Consider the following 24317-nt stretch of genomic DNA (forward strand, 5'->3'; position numbering starts at 1 on the left):
TTTTATTTCTTATTATACTCAAGGATGTCTCTTTAGCTTTGCTGGCTCTCTTTTATTTTTTCATATTTTTATTTTTACTCAAGGATTGTCCCCCTTGCGCTCTGTTCGCTTTTTTTTATATTTTTTTTTTATACAATAAAAACCATCATTTGACAAGCAACCCAAACTAGACTATAGGATGAAAAAGAAAAACGAGACTATATTATATATTATTATAAAATGGACGTTCCGTAGAGTTTAAAAAAGACGTGGGTTGATTGAGTTTAAAGTGAGCACCAAATCAATTAATAGGTTTTGATTAGACCTTTGTTATCGTATTGTTATTAAGGGAAAGAGAAAGGAACAATCAAGAGTTCGTAAAAGAATCAATGATTATATTGTATGAGTTATTAAGTTAACGAGAAGCTTTTATCAAGACTGATTTAAGTATGTAATGGTACTTCAAAAGAGAGTTGTTTTACTATACAGGGTCTTAATTACGTTATGATGGTTCCGATTAAGGATGTTTCTTAACGAATTTTAATAAAAGTAAATGATTTTGTTTGACGGAGTAAAGTGTGTACTGTTTCTGATTATAGAAAATAATAGAAGGTGTTCACACAAGGTCAGAAATATATAGAATGGTTCCAGATAAGGATGTTTTCTTATATATTTATACAAAAGAGAAAGTAGATATAGAAGAGTTTTTATTGAGACTGTTTAAAGTACGTATGTTACTATTCAAAGGAAAGTTGTTTACTGTACAGGATCTCGAGATTTACTGAATGGTTCTTATAAATTAAGATGTTTTCAAGTAAGTCTTTATAAAAAAAGAAGAAAAGAAAAAAAAAGAAAGAAATAAAAATAAAGAAAGAAAAGAAAAAGAAAAGGAAGTAAGAGCAAATATGGCTCGGTTATAGTAAGTTTTGTGAGAGTAAAATATGTCTGAAGTTTATTAAAAAAATGGAAGGGGATATTTATAATTGTTTTTACGAATGGTGTAACCATCGTACTTTGAAAGCTCTTAATTAATGTCTATGTTTGGTTAAAATGTTTTCTTACAATATTTCAATGAAAAAGAAAAAAAAACGAAAAGCAACACTAAAATTCCACCGTATTCATAAACGCAAGGTGTCTATCTTGACGAATGGTGTCTTGCCATCCTTGCCACACCGTATCATTGGCATCTTCTACCACACTGAACGGTACCTTCTCCACCATCAACAGGTACCCCGAACGTCCCACCTGCTCCACCAACCATTGTAAACGCCGTAAGGAGCTGTTGTAGTTGAAGTATACACCTCAAGTATCTGAACTGCAATAAAAAATTGATCAAAAGGACTGCTTTTCAGCGTGTAAATTATAAAACCCAATAGAACAACTTACTGCCAGTCCTGAAAAGTCGGTCGTAGTCGACTTATCTTTCACTGAGATTTAAAATTGTCTGCTTAAGCCTGACCACACACTCTCTGCGTTTAATAGCTCCAAGGTGCATCAACAATAGGTAAGACATTGCTATACTAATGGTAGTTTATTTCAGAGATATGAAAGCTACAAGAAGTACTAAATTAGTTCCGTATTTTAAGTTTTTTTCATCCTTAAATGAAGACTTTGAACATGCGTAATCAACGTTTAACAGCTGTAAAGCTGCCTTAACAGGTTGCTTCATTAACAGATAAGACTTTACAAAACAATCTGTTTATTTTGTATGATTTGGATATAAGGTACATTATCCAATCGACATATCTCAGTTTTTCTTTTTTTTTTTTTTTTTTTTTTTTTTTTTTTTTTTAAGGGACGCCATTGATATTTTAAATTGTCCAAATAAAAAAAAAGTCACTTCCTTTTCACCTTATTACAAAAACTTTACAATGGGAAAATCGAAAATCGCCTTATGGCGCGAAATGGAACAATTTAAGCGACAAATGCTTTTGAATCCCGGTTACGAACTTACAGAGAGTGAAATCGCTTCATTTCAACCCTCTCCTCCCCCAAGACGCCAACCACGTCAAAAAGCTCAGGCACCGAGTTACGACCCCATGTCTGAATACCCAGCAGACGATGACAACAATACGACCGTCGTCTTGCATAATTGCACCATGGACCCTACACCGGCTCCAGCACCTCGCAAGCGTCGACGAATCCGTATCCGTTCGTCTGTACCTATCGTTAAGGCTGTACCTGCGAAAGTCAGTCCTGCTGAAGCCAAGAAGGAAAGGGCCATCAGGTACCAGAGAAAACTGGAGGTTTTAGCCAACAAGTGGGGCAAAGTGCTTAACAACATGTGCGTTAACTACCTTGTTTTTGTTGGTCAGCAAGGTGGCTTGCCATCCACCGAGATTGTTTCTCCAGTTGCAATCGATTGCCAATGTGGTAGTGAAAAAGTACTTCTGACAAAGACCGTCAGAATGTACTTTTTCCATGGTAAAGAGCAAAATATTCGACAAAATACTAGTATACTCTAACCCTGAATATAATTTTGACATAGCCATCAAGGATGTATCAGTTAGTTACTGCAGCTGTAAGCCCTTGGCAGAAGCATTAATTTTGATGGGTATGTTTCCTGCTTCGCCCACAGACCCCAAAAATGCCATTCATTTGGGTTTGTTGGGCTATTTTAATGAAGTTCGAAACACCTTGAAGTCTTCTTCTGAGGGTATTACAAAGTTGTATAACAAATTACAAGGAAATCCACTGGTAATTAGTATCTTAAAATTAATATTCATATATCTAACCAATATTTTTGGGTAGACATCTTTGTCAGTGAACAATTTCCGTACTGTATTTAATATGTACAATAAGGTCATTTTGTTGACAGACGAAATGGTCAACGAGCGATCTTTGTTGAAAGATCAGGCGATGTGCTGTCCTGCTTGTCCTAGTGTATGTTTCCGTATTAAAATATAGATAAAATGAAATCTTAACCATCTTTTGTTTTTAGAGGGACTCCATCAACCCTATGGATCGCATTTTCATTACTATGGATGGGTGCTTTAGTATGAAATGTAATTCGTTTTTAAGGATTTTTTATATAAAAACATGTATAGACAATTTTTTTTTTATTTTAAAGCTCATATCATATACTATATGTTTACAGGTTTTAGAAAATACCAAATAAAGAGTACTTTCATCAGAAGGGACTTACTCTGCATGTAAAAAACTAATTTGCAATGTTACAGTGCGAAAAACCAAGAAATCGGAAAATGATCAAAATAGATGCAAAAACAAAAGGTTAAAAAGACAGTTGAAATTCACATGTATATAGAAACTTAATTTCTTTTGATCTGTATGGTTTTTGTATACTTTTATTAAGAAGAATATCGTATAATGGTCAATACAGACACTTCCTGGATATGCAGATCCCTTGGATTTGATTGGCCCTATTTTATTTTGCAAGGAAATGTAAAAAAAAATCACTGAATTGGTTGTATGATCAACCCAATGATATTATATACCTCTAAATTTATATCCACATTTAAATAGTATATTTAGAATATAACTATAAAAAAACTGAGATCTTTTATACTTGAAAACATTTATTATTCTTTGTTTTTGTTGAATATTGAAAAGCAGTAATGATCATGTGTGCTAAAAATAAAGCTAGAGATTGCCCATTTTTTTTAAAAAAAAAAGGAAATTCAGAAAAAGTGAGGGGGGTATCCCAAAAAAAAATCGGACATACAAGAGTAAAATTTTTTCATCCAATCGATGAATAATTGCGCAATCGAATCATTTGTTCGGTCCAATAGAATTAGATAATTTTTTTTCTATTAGAAAGATTACAGCCCTATACCCTGCGAATGTTTACTTTTTCCTCCCCTACACTTTTTAACTTACATGGCATCTCACCTTTCTAGCATCAGGTAGTTTTAACATAGTATTCAAGTTACTATTGTGCTTGAACCAAACGTATCAAAAGTATCGTGTTTACTTCAATAACGTCTTTATCGTTTCACGTTTAGGCGGCAAGATCCTATCGTTTAAATGAAGTAAGTATAATCTGTTAAATTCACGTCTCATAGAAACATAACTAAATTTTAATAATTTACTTTAGACAGTGTATTGCGTTTGCCGATATGGATGTTCCCTGCATGTCGTTGATCTCTGGTTAGAATGTCTCGTTCTGTTTGAGACATTGGAATTTCCCAGACGGAGGAACATGTACATGGGAAAGATCTGTTTGCATGCTGTACTTTGCAATAGCTATTAGTCAACACCATTTTGCTCAAATAAAATTCTGACCCTTATGTTCATCTGTACACATGTTTATAAAAGAAATACTACTTTTTTCTCTTTTCGCCTTTTACCTTTTACCTCTAACCTAACCTTTTAACCTCTTTATTATTGTACTAACCAAATCGATAGCTACGCATTATCCAAATGGCTATTTCAGAGACTCCAAACCCGGATGCGACATAGATAGAACTCGTTGCCATGTCTGTTCAAGGGAATTTTCATCGCCATCTAACAGAAACAAGCACGCACTTCGGTTCCACAATACACCCACCCCTGCGAATGTTGGAAGACCCTCATTAGGTGGAAGGAAACAAGCTAACCATAGGTACTACAAGAAAAGTACAACAGAACAAGTCAGACCCAAGTGCGCATTGCTTCTGACATCAGCAAGAGAAGAATTCACGGCTTTGGACAAAGGGTTCTCGTTAGCGTTGTATCGTACTTACCTTAAACAATAGCATTTACAACTCGAAAAGTCCATACAGATTATGACTCTCCCATCACTCAACCATTGGCAAAGCGACTCAAGCTACTGGGAATTTTTGACATTCGAACTCGTGATCCGTTACGTACGGAATTATGAATTGTTCTTTGAGCATGAAGTCTTTTTTAATTCGACGTCTCCCCTGAGTGTTATATATTCTAGCAATAGCTACTCTCGCGAGCATATGGTTGTTTGTCAAAAGTTTTGGACTACCCCTATGTCCAAATTTAATTGTTTACTTAGAGCTTACTGTAAAGCTTTTATGGGATATTATCATGCTCAATAATAAATTGACTTACATATTTTAAATCAAATAAAACATATTGTCTTCGCATTATTTTACGAAAGATTAATAAAGTCTTAAACTAACTTCCAGCCTTACACAATTAAAGAGAATAGTATACATTTTGTGTTTATTTTAAAGACTCATACATTTTTGTGCTTATTTCAAAGACTCATGGCATTCGATGCGCAAACAAATATAACATGCCATTTTTAAAAAGTAAATTTATTTTTAAAAAACAAAAAAAAACAAAACAAAAAAACATTTACCTTTAATGCTCGGCATCAGGGTTTGGAGGTTCTTCCATTCTCTCCTCCGGAAGAACAAATGAAATTTTGTTTCCATTTACGGCCCTCAGGACAGCCTTCATGTTGCTAATTGTTTGCTCTGAAGCGTGCTTTATAGGGATGCCCCGGGGCCAACCACGCATGAACAAGTCAGCAGTTCCATCACAAAGCTTTTTGTAGGGAAAGGCTTTTGCATTTTCCGTACCAGGATGTTGTTCTATTAAGTAATAGTTAGTGTTATGGCAATTCAAAGTGAGTAAATGACTTACGGTACATCTGCAAAAGTCTTTCCCTGTATTCTTTTCTTAAAAGATTGTCGCTCTGGTCGTGGACTCTCGCTATTAATTGTAATAGTCATGTAAGTAACATATCCATAAATAGTTCAAAGTGATACGTACCCTTTTTACTGGCCCTTTGGGCAACTCCCAGACGTTGCATCACATTGTCCTGGATTTGTTGGCCCAAATCTTGTTTCAGGCCATTACAGTACGCTATAGATAATATTAAAAAATTAATAATTACTTTTAACACTCTTTTTAGGCAGCCCCAACTTACCTCCAACGGAAAACAAGTTCAACACGGGAGTTGGGAAGCCATCTTCCGAGGTAGTGGGCTTCAATCGGACAGAGAGCAGCAAGAAGTTTGAACCACAAATGGTATTGTAAGCGGTCAAGTGATCTCGGAAGGACCTGAGTGCCCGGGAATGACGCAAATGCATCTCGTCCTCACTCAAATTGGAGTCGATCCGAGCACTCTTCACAAGTTCAGCCTTGTCTTCCGGTCCAAGTGCCTGGTACAATTGAGAGGCCTCTCTCTGGAAACTACCTTTTTAATATGTAAACAATCATGGTTAGTATTTAAGTGAGCATTTGATATAGTAAGAAAAGCTACCTTGAGGTTGGTCGCCAGAGGAAGAATCGGCTTTCTTTTCGGCAGCCAGTCTTTCAGTAAAAATATTGTAAGGACTTTTACGTTTGACTAAAATCAAAGAGGTTGCCGTATAATGAAAGCCAATCGAGGCCTCAGCCTCTGCCTTGGTGACATTTTCTTCTTTGACCAAGATTTCTGTTGTTTCTTGAATCATTTCTCTAATCTTAGCGTTAAGATCAATGATGCGTTGCTTGTTGATTTCTGAATAACTTTCCATTTTAAAATTTTTTTTGGTAAATAGGAAACGGTGAAGGGCAGCGAGTAAGCCCCCCTTGTAAAAAAAGAAAAAAAAAAAAAAAAAAAAACCACAGTCCCCTGCGGTGCTGGGTGCTGTCCGGGCAGATCAAATGGGTGTGTGGCATAGTGACCGACTGATTTGAACTGATTAGTCTATTGTTCATTGTGATCCGAAAACTCGACATCGTTTAATACTAATCTAGTTGTAGATATACTACATGTACAGTCGTTGTTATATTTTTAGAATAAAATTCTTATATCTTTAAGGCTTATCCGTTAACTTAGCACCGTTTAGTGCAGTTATATAGCTGTATAGCATGTTTGCAGCGTCATATTCTTCATATAAGTAGAAACAAAGGCGAGGAATCTGTTGAACTTTACGACCGCTATGTTTTCTGTAACTATAAGGGCATCCTCAATGACTTAAGAAAGTGTTAAGTATCAATGTAGTAATATCTTACAGCTACTAAACGCAGAGTGTGAGCCTTCAGGCTTGAGCAGACAGTTTTGAATCTCAGAAAATAAATGAAGTAGACTTCGACCGACTTTTGTGGACTCACCGTAAATTAATGTGTTAGAGTAGATTAATTTCGCTGCTAAAAGCAGTCTTATTGATTAATTTTTTATTGCAGTTCAGATATGTGTGGTGGAAGTATAATATTGTAATAATCGGACTTATTGGGACTGTTTTAAGAAATAGAATTGAATAAGAATTCCTTTTATTGATATAGAAATGAGCATAATATATATAGTGTTTTTCATAGGGGTAATTTGGCATAGGTTCGGCATAACGGTATTTATATAAGTGAAAATAATAAGTAAATTATCTTCGGCAAAGTATCTGGTAGAACGGGTGATACTTAAACCTCGGCATATATAAGTACAATTTATCCGTGACTTCGTATTCATTACAAATATGCATATACTTGGGACTTCTTTATTTGAAGTTCCGAGCCTGGTTTAAATATCAGGTTTTATCCTATTTTTAATAAAGTTCATCTTTTTTCTGTCTCGTATTTATACTTGTGTTAATCGACTATTTCAGGAGCGCACGACCCGGAAGTACTTGCTCCTCTTCCAGCCAAGACGTAGAGCCAGCGGAGAACCCCAGCGCATCCCCGCCATCCCGTTTTGCACGTTTTCCTCCACCAACCTCAACAGCTGCGCCCAATAGAGATATTTTTGGCCACTGGGAGCAGCCGCACAATACCCATGCCAGCGAAGCAAGCTCCCAGCTACCACGTCTAACCATCCTCCTCTTCCTGCAGCGACTACCACCGGCATCTTCAGCAGCTCACCTCGAATTCGCTCTGCCGCCGCTTCCAATGCCCTGTCACCACGAACATCAAACAACACCTCATCTACAACCGCCAGTCCTCTTTCCCCATACATGCGGTTAATCTCCCGTAGGATGTTTCCCATTTTGAATCGCACATCATCGATTCGTGTAAAGAAGGGAGCTTCTTCTTCTTCTTCTACCTCTTCTTCCTCTTCTTCCAACGCTGCTGGTTGTTCTTCCTGAACCTCTGGTAACGGATCGAGGTAGTCTAACAAGTTAATATCCGGTAGTTCCGGTGCATCAGATGCAAGGAATTCTTCTACGTTAAAGGTAGCGGGGTCAAAAGGATCCATTGTTTTTTGTGAAAGGAAGAATAAAAAAAAAAAATAGAAAACCCAAAAAAAAAACCCACCCAGGGCTTTTTATTCAAACCCTTTGTTTGCCATGTTAAATTGGATCTTCTATCACCCCTTCCCTTTTTTTCCCATGTTAAATGAATGCATGACTCATCCCATCCGTTTTTTCCCCATGTTAACTATGTTAAATGAAAGAATGACTCATCCCCATCCGTTTTTTCCCATGTTAAATTGGATCGTCTATCACCCATCCCCTTTTTTTCCCATGTTAAATTGGATCGTCTATCATATATCCCCTTGTTTTCATGTTAAATTGGATCGTCAATCACCTATCCCCTTTTTTTCCCATGTTAGATTAGATCGTCTATCATCTATCCCCTTGTTTTCCCATGTTAAATTAGATCGTCTATCACCTATCCCCTTTTTTTTCCCATGTTATATTAAAGATGGACTTCGGATATGTCATTTTTGACAGGGTACGCACGGCCATTGACAGGCCATTCAGGGTATTCACTTGCCATTCTTTACGCCACATCACTTTTTTAAGCTTTATCCAAAGGTTCGGGACCACACCGGTCGCGAACATACGAGGGAGGTCGGGACCAACGACGTCGAACAAGAGCGCGTCGGAACTGAGACCACGGACCCATCAGAGAGGTTCGGGACCAAGCTAACCGCGAACTGATCGACAAAAGATCACACTGTGTGGAAAAAAAAAGAGAGATTATTTGATTGGTGGGCCCGGTATGTTTTTTTATTAAAAAGAAGAGAGAGGGAAAAAGAGTGAGAGAGAGAGAGAAAGAACGTATATACAGTATATATAGGGATGTCATAGAGATATGTTTAAAAAACATAGAAGATGTGTAGTCATGGTCTGAAATACGTGTTTCAATGTCTCATTCTTTTTTTCCTCTTTGCCTTTTCTATCTGTTTAATAACAAGCGCTTCACGATCTCGATGGCATCACAATTGGCACGGACACGGACGTTCGTATGGTCGGTAGGGGTCAAACCAAAGAGATACACGTCTTGGGGACGTCGCACACGGCTGAGAGCCACATAAAATTCGCCATGGGAAGGCATGTCTTGCAAGAAAATCGCCACGGCCGGTAACGTCAAGCTTTGGACCTTGTGGACAGTGGAAGCCATCGCCAATACAAACGGAAATTGTGTCCTACTATAAATCGTATCATAGACATAATCACTTACCTTACCAATCACCCGGCTGTAGCCATGGGTCAAATGCCGCAGTCGAATGTAATCGTCGTCACAGACCTCTTCTACCACCGCCAAACATCCATTCGTCCATCCGTGTTCGACATCGAGATTGTAGGTGAGCATCACGGTGATGTCCTTCTTGAGCAATAGCATCTTGGGAAGTCGCGTTTCCAGGTCGAGAATGCGCGTGGCATCGGGTTGTGAGGGGGATAATCGACGGCATCATGTCCGCTATGATCGGCCGGTAAAGCATCCATCATGCGGGCATTTTCCAGGTGCGCGAGGTGGCGCGTGGTATAGAGTCGAATGGCATGGCGGGAAATATCTCGCTTGTCATAGCAACGTTGTCGAATAAACCCTACCACATGCGGGTTCAACTCGTAGACGCGAATCTGATTGAGAATAGCTGCATAGTCTGAATAGCCCTCTTGACGAATGGGTTGGGTCAATTGCAGCTTGTGACCGTAGTGCCAGAGGGGGGATTGCCAGATATAACCTCCTTCTTTCTCTGCTTCGACTGGCAGTAATTGGTCTATATCGCCAAAAAACACAAAATGGATTCCTCCAAACGGGGCATTGCGATTCGTCACTTCGATCAAGGTGGAGGAGATATGGTGGAACATGTCGACAGAAATCATCGAGAATTCATCCACTAAAAACACCGACTTTCGGTACAGCTTGACATGGTCATTGAGCTTGAGCTTGTTCACTTCGTTACGCTCATTTGTCATCCCCATAAATCGATGGATGGTCTCGCCGTAAATGTAGTACGCAGCAACGCCGGTGGGTGCTAATCGTTCCACATGGTAACCGTGTTGACGGTAATAGGTATGCAATTTGGGAAGCAAGTAGTAATTACCGGTACCAGCAGCGCCAATCACAAAGTGGTACGTCGCGGTGAGATGATCCACAATTTGCCGAAAAACAAGGTCTTGCTGTGGGGTCAAGGGGGTATTGTACATGGCTTCATACTCACGGATATGCTCGCCTGTCATTGTCTGGGGGACTTCACCGCCTTCTGTCATCTCGATCTCTCCTCCTTCCACGAGGCTGATAAAATACTCGTTCCAAGTACCGCCACCACTACTGGTGTTGTTGTTGTTGTTGTTGTTGTTGTTGTTACCACCACCACTGGTAGGTCTTAATCGTTGCGTTTTAGCCGCTTCAAACGTCGTTCCAAATACAGGAATACGGGTCACCACTTGCTGGTAATAATATCCTTCACTATCCTGACATGCCTTTGTATAATGGGTACGCCATACGCGGGTGTGTCCTTCAGGATGAGTCGAAATGCCCTGTCCTTTGATTTGATCGCCTTGGGTAAGGGTACATCGTGGTAGGCGACGGTATGCATCGTCTGGGTCATGCCTAGCCAACGTCGTTTTTGAACGCTACCGAACACCTCGTAATAAAAGCAAACAAACTGAGGTAATGTCAAGTGGGCACCGCCTTCACGGGCGTCATATTTTTCAAGAATACTGGTACTGTAAATATCCGTCTCGTCTTCATCCAAAGCCCGTAAGTCCGATCGCAACTGGCGTTGATTTTGATAGGGTAAATTCGTGGGGATAAATTCCACTTGACGCGAGGAACGATGTTTTTGAAATCCCAGCACATCATACACCGCTTCTACTGCACCTACCACACGCGATTTTGTATGTTCAAACGCCGTCATCGTGTCGAGTCGGCGACGTCCTCTTCCTCCTCCTTCTTCTTCGAGGCTAAATTCCACATCATGGTCGGTTTTGGTGAGGTATTTGGCCAGATAGTACATGGCAGCTTGGCCCAGATTGACCTGGATATCCATATTGCATTCAAACATGGCCAACAAAAATGGACAGTACGGATTGACGTACACATCGGCCGCCGTGCGACGGTAATGACATTGATCGTTTTCGATATAGGCTTCCTCCACCGGTTCCTTGGGATAATGAAATCGACATGGCTTTACGGGATTGCTGTCTTGGCAATATCGGATATTGCAGCGATGGATTTGATGACGGCTTACCAACGGATAGAGAAGATCGTCTACAGGTGGTAAACAGGCACAGACAATGTTTTCATCCATCAACAGTTCTTGGGCCGTACGATGGGTCCAAAGTACCACATGCATGTGGGGGCTTCCTCTATCTAAACATGGGAGAGGGGGTGGGTTGGTTAGTTTCACCTTGTGGCTTTTTTTTTTTTTTTTTTTTTTTACCTTGAATTTCAAGTACATAACTCCAATCACGAATACCTCCAATACTGGGTCCCCAGCGCTTCATGATGTAGTAGGAAAAAAAGCGCGTCCATTTACGTCGGTATTGACCGGCAAAAATAACAGGATCTGTCCATGGCTCCTCTGATCCGGTCGCATGCTTGAATTGGGGGGACAGGTCATCGCAACTAAAGGTTAAAAATAATTGGGGTGGACCCAATTGCTCACACATGGCTTTCAAATTGAGATAATGCCGTCGATGGTAGGCATAGGAGGAGTGGATGGTATGGGGTACAATCGTCACTCGATTCTCACGAAAATTACCTTCACCATCCATCACATCTTGGCGCCGTGTCGCTCTTCGACTTGTTCGCACCGTATGGCGATTAGCAGAATGGATATTCTGTTTTTCAATGATGTCCATCGCCCAAAAAAGAAAATTGGGGTCTCTCGCAAAGCGACGATCCGCCTTTAGCAGTTGGGTCTTGCAATATTGACCTAAGGTATAAAAACGGCTGGCGATAGCTACCCCTCCGTGTTGTTCTTCCATCACATGGCCTTGTCCATCGGTCACATCCTCATTTCGTCCCACCATCGAATAGTGACCTCTACATTGGGGAAATAACCAGGGAAATAACATCGCCATCAAAGCAGGATGACCCAATCGAATCACATTCTCATTCACATCATGACCTTAACACACACTGGTTAAGTACTCACGTATTTTTGATTTTTTTTGTTCGTTCTCTCTTACCCATAATCAAGTTGTTTAGTGGCACCGGGGCCGCATTGGGATTCATGCCTTCACTGGGCATTAAGATTTGATCACGCCAATGATCATTCACTCGCACATGCTGGTTGTTCTCACGGATGTGATATTCTACCATATTTTCAACATCCTCCCTTGTTGTGGTGTGTCCGTATTGCGCTAACAACGGGTGGGTTGCACACAAATCACTATAGGCACGTTGCACCTTCTCCATGTCGACATGATCGGGTACACCGCGTCGAAAATTTAATCCAAGCATGCCTCCAAATACCACATTGGCAAATTCATAGCTGTACTTCAGGTAAATAGATCCTTTCACCTCATAATGGCCTATTCTGCCATTCACTATCGTCCGCTTGCGGGTCATCTGTGTCATCAATTTGACAGGCGAAAGCATGGAACGTTCTCGATAATTCAGTTCCATCACCGAGGGGGGTATATCTCCTGCATAGGGTATCATCGTCGTCGTCTCTCCTGGTTCGGTGGTCCTATGTTTTTTGCAAACCACAATCCCTTCTTCTTCTTCTTCTTCGTTGTTGTTGTTGTTGTTGTTGTTGTTGTTACTGTTGTTGCTGTTGTTGTTGTTGCGGTTGTTGTTGCTGTTGTTGCTGTTGTTGTTGCGGTTGTTGTTGTTATTGTTGTTGTTGTCGTCGTCGTCGTCTTCTTCTTCTTCATCATCATCATCCTCTCTTGAAGGTCGTCGTGGTCGTCGTCTTCGTATCGGTGGTATGTTGTCATTTTCACAAGGCCACCTATCGCCTTCTCTCACTTGGGCGTAGTTCAAGTACACCTCCTCCGGGTACAAAATCTCACAACAGACAGCACAGTGGCTGTCTGGTCTTTGCATGCAAAATGCGTGGAACGCCTCAATACGATCTCTTTCAACAGCGGTAAATGGGTTGGACATTAAAGAAAAAAAAACAGAATAAAGAAAAAGGGAAAAGAAAAAAAAAAAAAAAAGAGCGAGAAATTATCCCAACGATTTTTTTTTTCATGCCAAAAATAAATAAAACAAGACGGCAAACAAGGTACTTAAAAGCTGCCAACGTACTTTAATATGTTCCTACTTTACGCGTCCATAAAAAAAAATACGCTATACCCTATGCACATTAAACCCAAAAAGTCTTAAAATACTATTAAACTCTGAAAATATTCTGAAAAAACACTTAAAAAACAATCGGAGAACTGAATGAATCAAAAAAGTCGTTAATTTAATGTTTGATGTTCAGGAATTATTCAACAAAAAGTTATGGATTTCATGACTATTGTAACTGCCATTAAAAGGTCACTGAAAGCGTTGAATAGTTCAGCTCCCGCTAACACTATTTTAATTGATTTAAGGCAGGAAGTTAATAAGTTGACGGGGATGCTGATTTTAATAAAAACTTCAGCATAATTTAATCTTATAAAAAGCTTCACTGAAGTTTATTAATACGACACTTTTTAATCTTAAACACTTTATTTTAAAAAAGAGAAAAAATAAATAAACCTATGGAAAGCTTAACTCTGCGTAGCTGGAAAAGTAATCATATTCGCCTATTTGCAAATCTATTCTTCTCATTTCGGGCCAAAAGAAATATATCCTGTTCATATTCTCTAAATTCGAGGTTAATCCGCCTGCCGTACATAGAAGGTCTTCAACATCTACTACTTCTAGAACTGTACATGGGTTAATCTCGTGGCTATTACATCTTTCGCTAATATTGCAATATGGAATGCCCGTTAACCCCACAGAAACGTTTTGGTATATGTGTATAAGTGCAAGTCTCTTTGTTATTTGATAATGAACATGCTCAAAAATCATAAGCACTTTTCCAATATATGGTCTATCAGCCTCATTTGATTTCACAACTGCATATTGACATAATCGACGTTTTTTATGTGCAACGAGAATCGAACTATCAAATGATCTATATTTCTCAGAAAAAACCAATCTTTTTGCACAAGCGACTTCCTTGGAAATATTTGATGATGCAGTCTTCAACTTTCGTGATAACAATAGCAACAGATTATACTTTTGGAACTTGTCTACGTCAGAAATAATATCGAATTTGCCGAACGGATGCATCAATTCATTATAAACATCAGTGCCCAAACTTCTTTTGTGATAATTGTTATAAGCATCATGTATAAATATATTCTCAGCGTTTTTTTCAGGCAAGCGGGTACTTTTAATTTTTTTCTTCATTCTCTGGATTCGTCGCTCCATACTTCTGCAGCTAATTTGTCGCAGAGGTCCCATTGCTCTTATAATACTTGTGATATGAGTGAGATAATGTTGATTTATGTTGAACTGCTCAACAGGTAGATTGTCCCGAAAAAATGATAGCCATGAGTCTATATTTTTGTCGATTTCTTCAAGTTCACGATCGGTTATTTCATATTGGGTGGCAATGGAACATACTAATGATATTTGTTGTAACGCTTTGATGGCCGTATTTAATGCCTCGGTGTCTTTTTGATCTATGGCACGGCATTGCTTTTGCTGATATTCGAGTTGTTCTACAACAAGAGTTGGAACTACGTACTTCAAAAACATCATATAATCAACACCTCTGATACGACCGGTATTCTTGAACACATCCTTAAGCTCGCCTTCGAAGATGTTTGGTAGGTATCTTCCTTCATCCGAAATATTATTGCCGAGCATTTCATAGTATTTCTTGGCCAAACGCAATATACCATTTTCAGTAGACTGTAGGAAGTCTCGAATTTTGGTGCTGATATTCAATCCAAATAAATGAAATTCATCGATTCCCAGAAAATAAATGCTTTGAAATGATGGCAATCTTCCAAAAATAGATGGCTGCTTGATTCCACGATTTGGATCACCTTGTTTATATTCATCAATCGTTCGAAGTCTAAGTGGCTCTTCAGTCTTATTTGCGGGGGTTCCAAAACACATGCGATACTTCATTCGAGTGGACTTTATAGTACAAAACCGGCATGGCCAGTATGACGAGTGTCCACTTAGATAGTTTACTTCTGCTACTGATGGAATATCTCCAAAGGACCCAAGAAGATATACTTTGAGATTGTATGTAGTCTCATTAACGTGAACCGTCATGCCTCTGATAGCTAATTCTTCTAATTCCGCGACTGCAAAACGTAAATAGCTTGTGAGGTTGCTTGTCTTTGGAGCAAATCCAATGTCAATGATATTCTCCTTTTTAACTCTATTTTAAGTCTTTATCAGTTAGAGACAGAAAATTTGTAGATCTATCCAATTACCTCTCAGTCTCTGGAAGATTTAAAATTTGAAGATGAATTGTATTTAATTTTACGCCTCCTTTGTTCAGTGTCTGGAAACCATCATTGAATAAGATCAAGGCAATATCATATTTTCCTTGGAAAAGGCCTTGTTCCTGAAGCTGATTTATATAGGATCCTTTGATGATACTGGTGATAGGTTTCTCGCACTGTTTTAGAAAATCTGAGTTGGTGAACAACGACGCCAATTGAGGTGCAATCCGCAGCTGCTTTGTGGTTCGTCTTGGCTTAGAAGTGGAATTGTATAATGTGTACCTTTGCTCATGGCACTCAGGACACACGAGTTCACTTTTATCCGGAAATACGTAGCAAGCGTTTATACACGTTTCAAGATCTAATGGTCGGAATGGTGCATCATGCTTGACCTTTGTTTTGTACGATTTGTACGAAAGAAGAGGGGTCTGATCTGTTAAAAAAGCTATAAGAGAAGTGTCCAATTTTGCTTTACAATTTCTGCTTACCTTTGCTCTTTTGATTATTGTACCAAGCAATAATTTTGTCAATTGTGCCCTGTTTAATATTATCGTCTTCAAAAATTTTGTAAAGTTCATGATTCTTTTGGTCAACACCAAGACGATTTCTTTTAGGGTCTGTTACCGTGAAAGTTGTACTATCTGAATACAAATAGACTAATTCTTCTTCATATCCTCCTTCCTCTTGATTCTCATTAGCCTCAAAATTGCTATCATCAAAGTCAAAGGATTGCAAGGTATCAATTCCGTTATTCTCTTGGTTTACAGTTTGTGGTGCTGCGGATAATGTTTCTTCTGTTACTGTTCTACTTATGCATTGCCCTGTTATTTCTGCCGATGTAATTGTTGTTGGTTTTTTTGTTGGTAATGCTGTTGTTGTTGTTGTTGTTTTTGTTGCTGGCGTTGGTGTCGTCGTGATTGTCACGGATGCTTCCCCAGACTGGTGAACACTTTCAGAAGACACTCGCTTTCGCTTCAAACGCCCAGCCTTGATGCGGCTATGTATAATATTTATTTCTTCCTCGCTTCTTTTTTTTTCATGTTCACGGAAATGAACTGCACGGTTTTCGTCCCGCACTTGTTTATAGCAGATTTTACATTCAAATGGCATTGACAACTTGGGAATAAAGTGAAACGTATTTTATTTTATGAATGTAAAACTTAAGGTGATCCGCCAACAAGATTTAGCAGTCACATTAGGTTAAAAAAAATTTTTTTTGTTTGATTTATAAAACCTCTTATTTCGTGTTCCAAAAAAAAAAGAGATGCCACCCAAAAAATCCAAAGATTCGGAAGTCTTAGAAAAGATAAGCTCGTTGGAAAACATATTGGTCAAGAATAATGAGATGGTAATCGCTTTGCAACAAGATTTTTGTCAGATTCAGGAGATGTTGCGCCAAAACACAAATGGATTGGAAGCCATGCAAAAACAGATGACTAGTAATCATGAAACTGACAACTTAACCAGTAATGCGACAGCAAGGGAAAGCCGAAGTAAAATACCAGTACCAACAGTGACAGGGCCAGATGGAAAGTTGAAAAAACGTAAATTGTTAAAACGTGACATATTGCAAGCTCTATCCCTACTGAACCCGGACGTACAAGATACTGCTCATATTTATGAAACCATAAGAAGCTGTGCATATTATAGGGTGAAGTCACTCATAAGCGTTACTTACAAAAACCATCCTCCGTCGTGGAGTCAAGTTTTACCATGTTATCGTCGAGAGATCATTGATATTCTAAACGCAAGAGTATTAGAAATGGACGTGGATTTATCACTTTGCGAAGAGGATTGGGTCGCGTTATATCTAGTTAAAAGGTGTTACCAGAACAAGGAGAAATACATGAGGTATAATGTCCTAATACATGTTTTAAATACGTAATTAATGCATTGTAATTATGTAGCTCATCAACAGAAACTGAAGAGCAAGAGAATGATCAACAAGAGCAACAACAGGTATTAAGCAAATATTGATTTAGTTAATGTATCTTTTAATAATATGTTTTATACAGGAGAGTACGGGTAATGACAATTAGTTTTTTTTTTGGAAAAACCAGAATTAAGAAGGTAAGCATAATGTATAGTAGGAATCTTAGTGCTAAATAGTATTTAAGGTACTGAGTAAATTCAGCTTTGTTGTTCATCATTGTGATTTGAATAAAGTATTTCGACAAAAATAATAATAATAAAAAAGTATCATTTTACCCCAAAAAAATTTGAATGAATAAATGATTTGAATAATATTAAAAATACGTTGAAATCTATGAACTGAATACAATAAATTCTGTCTGTTTAAATAAGTTAACGCATTGAACTGAATGTGATGAGAATAGCATTGAAATTCATTAATATTGTCAGTGTAAATTTTACTTAAACTACCCCCCTTCCAGTGTTTTCAGTTCAATAAATTTTAATAGTTTTGTCAGTTCTTTTCGACTTAAGGTGATGGTCGATGATCATCTGTCATTGAAATCCTGCCTCCTCCCCCAGTCCTATGAAAGTCATAGGAATCGGGCTTTGAAAGCAATTCCTATGAATTTCATAGGAATCTCAGTCCTATGAAAATTATAGGACTCGACTCCTATGAGATTCATAGAACTCTGCGTGAAATTTGATTGGCCGTCCTATGACTCTCATAGGATTCCGGTCCGGGCTGGATAGGAGTCCGGGCCGGATTCCTATGAGGGTCGTAGGATTCCGGGTCGGACATTTAATACTCAGATTACTCCGACAGACATATTAGTTACTAATAAATAACCGTGGCGCGGGGGGCGTTCCCCCCCTCGCAAACCCCCACCGGCTGGGGGGGTGAACCCCCCGTCCCCCCCCCCCCTTTGACGCACACTCTCCTAACCACACCATGTAGTGTACCTAGTCATGTACAATTCCCATTCCTAGTGCATGTAGTGCACCTAGTTGTCGCTAAGGGACAAACGTAAGTCCTGTCAAAGTGTCCCAAGATCTTTCTTGGTAAACATATTCGAAGATCTTTCTGATGTCAAGATCTTTTGCAATGGCACTGACGGACGCATTTGTCACACTCTCACACATTGTCACTCGTCCACCACGCACGCATTGGTCACGCTCTCACACATTGTCACTCGTCCACCACCACTCTCTCTTGCATTGTCATGCTGTCACGCATTGTCACTCACTTACTCTCTCACTCTCTCAATGTCACTCTCTCATATTCTCACTCTCAATGTCACGCTCTCACATTCCCACTCTCTCGCTCTCACATTCTCACTCTCTCACTCTCTCATTCTCACGCATTCTCACTCACTCACGCACTCACCCTCTCACCCATTGTCAGGTTGTTTCATAAGGAAAAAAAAAGCTTTATTTTTAAAAAAAAATTTAAAAAAATCGTACGTAGTACGCCCACAGTTCCTGTGCCCCAAAGGCAGGCACGACAGGCAACCTTGCCTCTCTAAACAACTGTGCTAAGTTCAGCGTGTCCAAGTATGCTCCATACTCTGCTAACAGAGCCGCAGGGGCTCTACTTAATTTTGCCGGTGGCAACAAGTCTACCAACAACAACGCGGTCATGCCAGCCTCCTCGGCCAAAGGACGAAGAAATGCCCCAAGTTTCAAAGCCCGACGGACAGCTTCCAGTTCCACCCGAGTGGGGTTGTTGGAGTGCAACACTACACATGGTAAAGGATACGTTAAACGTGGGATTAATTTTAAAAACATCTTTGACACAAACGACTTACGAGCAAGCTGACGTACATTGCGCACATTGTCGTTCGTCAAGTAGAGGATCAACGCCAGCAGAAGGTTACGCACCTGGGATGCCGTGACATTTCCTTGCAAAAATATATATTCACTCACCACCGATTGGAGCTGTAATTGGCCTCTGGCCACGAGGGCGATCGGCATTCCCATGGACTCAGTAGTGTTATCAACGGCCTGCGCAAGAACACCAGGGTAGCGACGATAACGGTTTGCAACTAGCGGTAGAGAAACGGACATGAGATTCATGTTACTTTTTTTTTCCAATATACCATTACCATGGTGACAAACTTACCTTCGTACTGACGTGCAAAGTAGTGGTGAGGGGGCAAAGGCAAACGGGGCACCTCACCCACAAAGGCAGGGCGAATGGCCTCAGGAGCGACAGGAGGAGGCACAGGGAAAGCCACAGGGAGTACCAAGGGAAGAGCCTCGACAGGAGCAGCGACGACAACAGGAGGAACCACGGCAACAGGAGGAGCAGCGGGCGGCGCCACAGGAGGAGCTGCCGCCACAGGAGGAGCTGCAGGTGGAGGGGGAGTCCCCAAAAGTTCCTCATCCTCTAACACCTCCACTAAATCAATTTCCTGTTAGTTCCATATTACCCCATTTATTTTTTGGGCTGTCGATTCTTACCAAATCGCACGGGCAGAGCTACGTGGCTCATTTGAGCTCTCCAACGATTGTAGCTCATACAGAGGAAACCTTGATTTACGGGCAATGGCTGTAATCCAGAAAAGAAAAAGTCACTATCGACTAAGACACCAGTAATAGCAGTACGGTGCCTGTGCGGCATAATCTACAGCCACCCCCCAAAAAAAAAAGATTGTCAGTAACTCACACACCCTTCTTATCCCCTTCCCCCCACAACCCTATCCAGCTTTACCACGGATGAAATTAGTCATAACTTCATGGAGTTCGTTTAAGCGGTCATTAAATTCGCGATCCATAGTAATTGTGTGTGTGTGTGTGTGTGTGGTATTGCTAATAAGGTAATGAAGAAAAAAAAAACCGAAAAAAAACATCGCTTTTATAACAGGATGACCCAATTTGATTAACAAGCGTTCCCATCATCACTGATTAACAAGCCTTCCCATCAGCGCACTGATTAACAAGCGTTCCCATCGCCGCACTGATTAACCAGCGTTCCCATCACGGCACTGATTAACAAGCGTTCCCATCACGGCACTGATTAACAAGCGTTCCCATCACCGCACTGATTAACAAGCGTTCCCATCACGGCACTGATTAACACGCCAAAAAAACAAAACTGAGTGATCCCTAGCGTGTCTGACCCTCCCTGTAGAACCGGTCACAAGTCCTATAGTCCTACGCCATTCCTATGGGCCACTGATTAACAAGCATTTTTATCACACGTTGCTTAACAACGACTTCAGAAAAAACAAAACTGAGCGTGGCTAGCCGCCGGTCACAAGTCCTATAGTCCTATAGGACTCATGGACTTAAAATCCTAAAGTCCTATGGGGCTCACGCAGGACTCATGGGATTTGATTTGACTATAAAAGTCAACCCCATCCCCCACGCCCCCTTTTCTCATTTCTTTTTTTTTTCTTCTCTTTCCGTTTTATACTACTTTTATACTACTTTTCTACTACTTTTCACTTTTTTACTACTCTATCTTTCTATCTCTCTCTCTCTCAAGTAACAAGACATCTCTATTCTTTTCTACTACTTTCTCTTTTTTTTTAACCACTTTCTAACCACTTTCTCTTTCCTTTTTTTTGACCACTTTATCTCTTTATCTTTTTTTTTACCACTTTCAGTTTTTTTTTTTTTTACTACTTTCTCGCATCCACCACTTGAACAAATGGAACTAAACGCTCCACTTTCTCGTGTATATGATAACTGTACTCTAAAGGTGGATGGTACCCGTGTTAGTGCCTCTTGTCGCTTATCGATGGCTGGTATAAATTATACCATTTACACGAACTCGCTCCAAGTCATTCATTACATGGTAAAAAACATGCTGGCTGGAAGTTATCATCACGTCGCAGATGTCTTTTCGGCTTCGGCCTACATATCCCAAACGTCTACCCGTGCCATGCTGAGCATCCGAGTAAGCCCTTCTTTGATACGTCCGGTCGTAGTCGATCGCAGCACGACACCTACCGATGCAATGGAAGTGAATGACCAAGCCTCCCCCTCCTCACCCAAGCTTGAATTTTTAATTCACCTTTACTGTCTTCAAAATTGGGAAGATATTCATAGCTCCCGTGGTGACAAGGTTGCCTTCGCGGAGAAATTAATCAAACTCCATGAGAAGCTCTACACAGATAATATTATCCAAGGACCCGGGGCGATGGCACCTCCCGTCACCATTCAAGATGCCACCATTGAAACCAGAAGTAGTTTGCGCCCTGGAACAAGAACAAGCACAGCGAAAGAGGTTGTTCTGGGAACCTACCCACCTGTGAACTTGAATGTCAACATGGATGCATCTGCCTTAGTCATCCCATCACCACCTACCACCACGCCACAAGATGACGACATGCAATGACTTTTTTTTTCCTTTATACTCAAGCACCCCCTTGCGTTCTGTTCTCTTTTCTCTTTTTTTTTTCATATATACTCAAGCACCCCCTTGCGTTCCGTTTTGCAATAAAATAATATTTTTTTAAATACACACACTATTTTTTTTTTATGACCAGCGTAACTCCACTATGATAAATGAGTTCCTTTTTTTTTGATGACCTTTTTTGTTTTAAGATCCTTTTTTTTATGATAGAAGTATAAGGTATTTATTTTAAAGAAATTAAAAAAAAAAGCTAACAATCCACCGTCTTCATGAATTCAATATCCTCGTCCGTACGAATCACCGCCGTCCACTCCTCCCAGTCGCGGTTTGCAGATCCCTCCACAAAATCAAACGGCACCTTCTCAATCATAAGTCGAGCACCGGACAGGCCCACAAGCTCCACCATCCAATCCAGGCGACGTAAAGCTCTCATAATCCGGAAGTATTTCGATCTTTTCCATCCTAACATCGTCACCAACAAGGACCCCCAAGGCAACCAATTCACCTGGTCGCTTTTTACCATCGTTAAAAGCTCCACCCAGTACAAGTACTTATGGGGCTTTGGGGCCGCAACACAAAGACGATACCAACCAGCCAACGAAGCAACCACCTCTTCCACCGTTTGACCGACCGTGTTTGCTGCTGCGGGCATGCCTTCTTTTTCAGCCTTAATGCGGTCCACTGCAGCTTGAAGTCGGTGGGGTACATATTGGGCACGAGCTTGTTCAAGAACGTTTGCCACTACGGCCAAACCATCCTCCCCATACAGGCCATCAATAGCATTGATCACACCCCGCATATGACGCTCCACGTCTGCCAGACTTGTAAACAATGGTGCCACAGGTGGCGGCGCTGCTGTAGAAGCAGGAGGGCTCTCAGGAAGGTCAATGAAATCATCAATTGCGTTAATATCAAAGTCTTGGTTCATCATGAGTTTTGTTTGTGTTTGTTCGTATAAAAGAAAATAATATATAAAAAAAAACTGGCATCCCCCACCCCATATTTATGTGTTTTAATGTATTTTATCTAGCATTCTTCTTCAATAATTTATCAGGTCATGTTGCATTTGTTTCTTTTAAACTTGGATTTGTAGGTCATGTTGGATTTGTTTCTTTTAAACTACATCATAGCCTAATTTATCAGGCACTGATGGATTTAACATTTAATAAGTTGTGGTCAGCCTCCCTGCTTGGAAAATCGCCTTATTTAGAGTTGTGATACCTTCTGGGGGGATACAAAACATATTTGGGCATTGTATACCTTCCATCTATGTCGAGTAATTTTTATAAAAAAACAAAAAATTGAAATAAAACAATCAATTCTTATATAAATCAACTGAAATTGAAACCACAATATGTTAACATCATGATACGCAACGGTACTTAATATGAGCTTAATTTCAGGGGGTGAAATTTTACTCGACATATATGGTTATCTGTATACCTTCTATATACAGCGAGTAGATTTCGATATTTTGCTATGTATCCCAGAGTTTTTATTCAAATAATTTGAAACTTTAACCTCATATTTTTGATGTTGTAAGAAGGATATATACAAAGTTTTAGCTCAATTCAACGATCAAAGATGTACTCGTTAACCCGACATATATGGAAATTTGTGTATCGAATAATTTTCACATTGATAAAAAGTATTAAACACGTTATAAATCACTGGTATCCGGACTTCTTTTTTTTTTTGGTTTTTTTGACATCTGTTGAGGAGGTTATAAAAAGACGTCCCGAGCAGTAAGTTGTAAAAGCGAAAAATAAGGAAAAAATGTACTGTAAATTATTTGCACATTATAAAAATGTTGGTGTGACAATATTTTTTGTGCCGGTTGTTTGATTGAATGTTTCAGTTTATTGCTGTATTTACAGCTGAAGTGACTATTATGAAAAAAAAAGGAAAGAAACGTATCATAAAAAATATACTGTATTTCCAGCTATTTGAACTATTTTTGTTCCGGAAACTCTAATTTGAGCAATATTTTCGACTGAAGTGAGAACTACTTATACCAATATTAAGCAATCAGATATGTGTTCTGTGTTCGCGGTTTTACATTTTTAAAAACATAAAATCTGATCGCATTATGTATATATATATATTAAAATGTGTAACTGCATTTGGCGCACTGCTGCATTATTTTTAAAATAAACATAAGATTTTATGAAAGCGCCATACATTTGGAAAAGTGCGCCTGTTAAGGCGAATCCACTTTACAAATTATAAAAAGACAAACTCAATAGAGCAGCAGATAATGATTGTCTTCCATGATCACTAACAGAATAAGCTTTTATAAATATAGCAGATAAAAACAACCATCAGAAAATGCTTCATTTTAAGAACTCAATCAAATACCTCGGGTGGCAAACAAAAAAAAAAAAAAAAAAAAAAAAAAAAAAAAAAAAAAAGAAGAAAGACAAACATTGGTTTATAAAAAATAATCAATGCTATGCCCAACGCGCGATTCAAATACTCTTCATTTATTTCCAGTTAATAATAGAATAACTTTCAGAACACCAGTTGTTTGAATGAGTGTCAGCATT

General features: G+C 39.5%; 5 protein-coding genes across 5 annotated transcripts; 2 read left to right on the top strand and 3 right to left on the bottom strand.

Moving 5' to 3' along the window:
• The first annotated feature begins 1692 nt into the window (after positions 1-1692).
• EV154DRAFT_608315 (uncharacterized protein) lies at positions 1693-5000 on the top strand. Its single transcript, XM_051607678.1, has 5 exons — positions 1693-2403; positions 2468-2676; positions 2731-2862; positions 2921-2984; positions 4345-5000. The coding sequence occupies exons 1-5, from the start codon at positions 1851-1853 to the stop codon at positions 4671-4673; spliced, it is 1287 nt and encodes a 428-aa protein (XP_051450031.1). The 5' UTR covers positions 1693-1850; the 3' UTR covers positions 4674-5000.
• Positions 5001-5215: 215 nt separating this feature from the next.
• EV154DRAFT_534059 (uncharacterized protein) lies at positions 5216-6446 on the bottom strand. The gene is made up of 5 exons (XM_051604011.1): positions 6161-6446; positions 5825-6094; positions 5668-5760; positions 5539-5607; positions 5216-5486 (listed from the first exon to the last, which is right to left on the bottom strand). Exons 1-5 carry the CDS (start codon positions 6414-6416, stop codon positions 5254-5256), a joined length of 921 nt encoding a protein of 306 aa, XP_051450032.1. The 5' UTR covers positions 6417-6446; the 3' UTR covers positions 5216-5253.
• A 1031-nt stretch (positions 6447-7477) lies between these two features.
• On the bottom strand, positions 7478-8068 carry EV154DRAFT_572470 (uncharacterized protein; the record flags this gene model as incomplete). Its single annotated transcript, XM_051606336.1, has 1 exon — positions 7478-8068. One exon carries the CDS (start codon positions 8066-8068, stop codon positions 7478-7480), a length of 591 nt encoding a protein of 196 aa, XP_051450033.1.
• Positions 8069-21063: 12995 nt separating this feature from the next.
• Positions 21064-21753, top strand: EV154DRAFT_572475 (uncharacterized protein; the record flags this gene model as incomplete). The annotated part of the gene is made up of 1 exon (XM_051606337.1): positions 21064-21753. The coding sequence occupies one exon, from the start codon at positions 21064-21066 to the stop codon at positions 21751-21753; it is 690 nt and encodes a 229-aa protein (XP_051450034.1).
• Positions 21754-22021: 268 nt separating this feature from the next.
• EV154DRAFT_585525 (uncharacterized protein) lies at positions 22022-22702 on the bottom strand (the record flags this gene model as incomplete). Its single annotated transcript, XM_051606764.1, has 1 exon — positions 22022-22702. The coding sequence occupies one exon, from the start codon at positions 22700-22702 to the stop codon at positions 22022-22024; it is 681 nt and encodes a 226-aa protein (XP_051450035.1).
• Between the last annotated feature and the right edge of the window lie 1615 nt (positions 22703-24317).

Source organism: Mucor mucedo (assembly GCF_025094135.1).
Source record: "Mucor mucedo strain NRRL 3635 chromosome Unknown EV154scaffold_309, whole genome shotgun sequence".
NCBI classification, from domain to species: Eukaryota; Fungi; Mucoromycota; class Mucoromycetes; order Mucorales; family Mucoraceae; genus Mucor; species Mucor mucedo.

What these genes read in the sequence shown, in the direction of transcription:
- EV154DRAFT_608315 (XM_051607678.1), top strand. Translation starts at nt 1,851, where the DNA reads ATGGGAAAATCGAAAATCGCCTTATGGCGCGAAATGGAACAATTTAAG. An exon ending in GCTGTCCTGCTTGTCCTAGT is followed by an intron (nt 2,863 to 2,920) that starts GTATGTTTCCGT and finishes TTTTGTTTTTAG; the next exon opens with AGGGACTCCATCAACCCTAT. An exon ending in TGGGTGCTTTAGTATGAAAT is followed by an intron (nt 2,985 to 4,344) that starts GTAATTCGTTTT and finishes CCAAATCGATAG; the next exon opens with CTACGCATTATCCAAATGGC.
- EV154DRAFT_534059 (XM_051604011.1), bottom strand. Translation starts at nt 6,416, where the DNA reads ATGGAAAGTTATTCAGAAATCAACAAGCAACGCATCATTGATCTTAAC. An exon ending in GAACTTGTTTTCCGTTGGAG is followed by an intron (nt 5,761 to 5,824) that starts GTAAGTTGGGGC and finishes TATTATCTATAG; the next exon opens with CGTACTGTAATGGCCTGAAA. An exon ending in CCAAAGGGCCAGTAAAAAGG is followed by an intron (nt 5,608 to 5,667) that starts GTACGTATCACT and finishes TACAATTAATAG; the next exon opens with CGAGAGTCCACGACCAGAGC.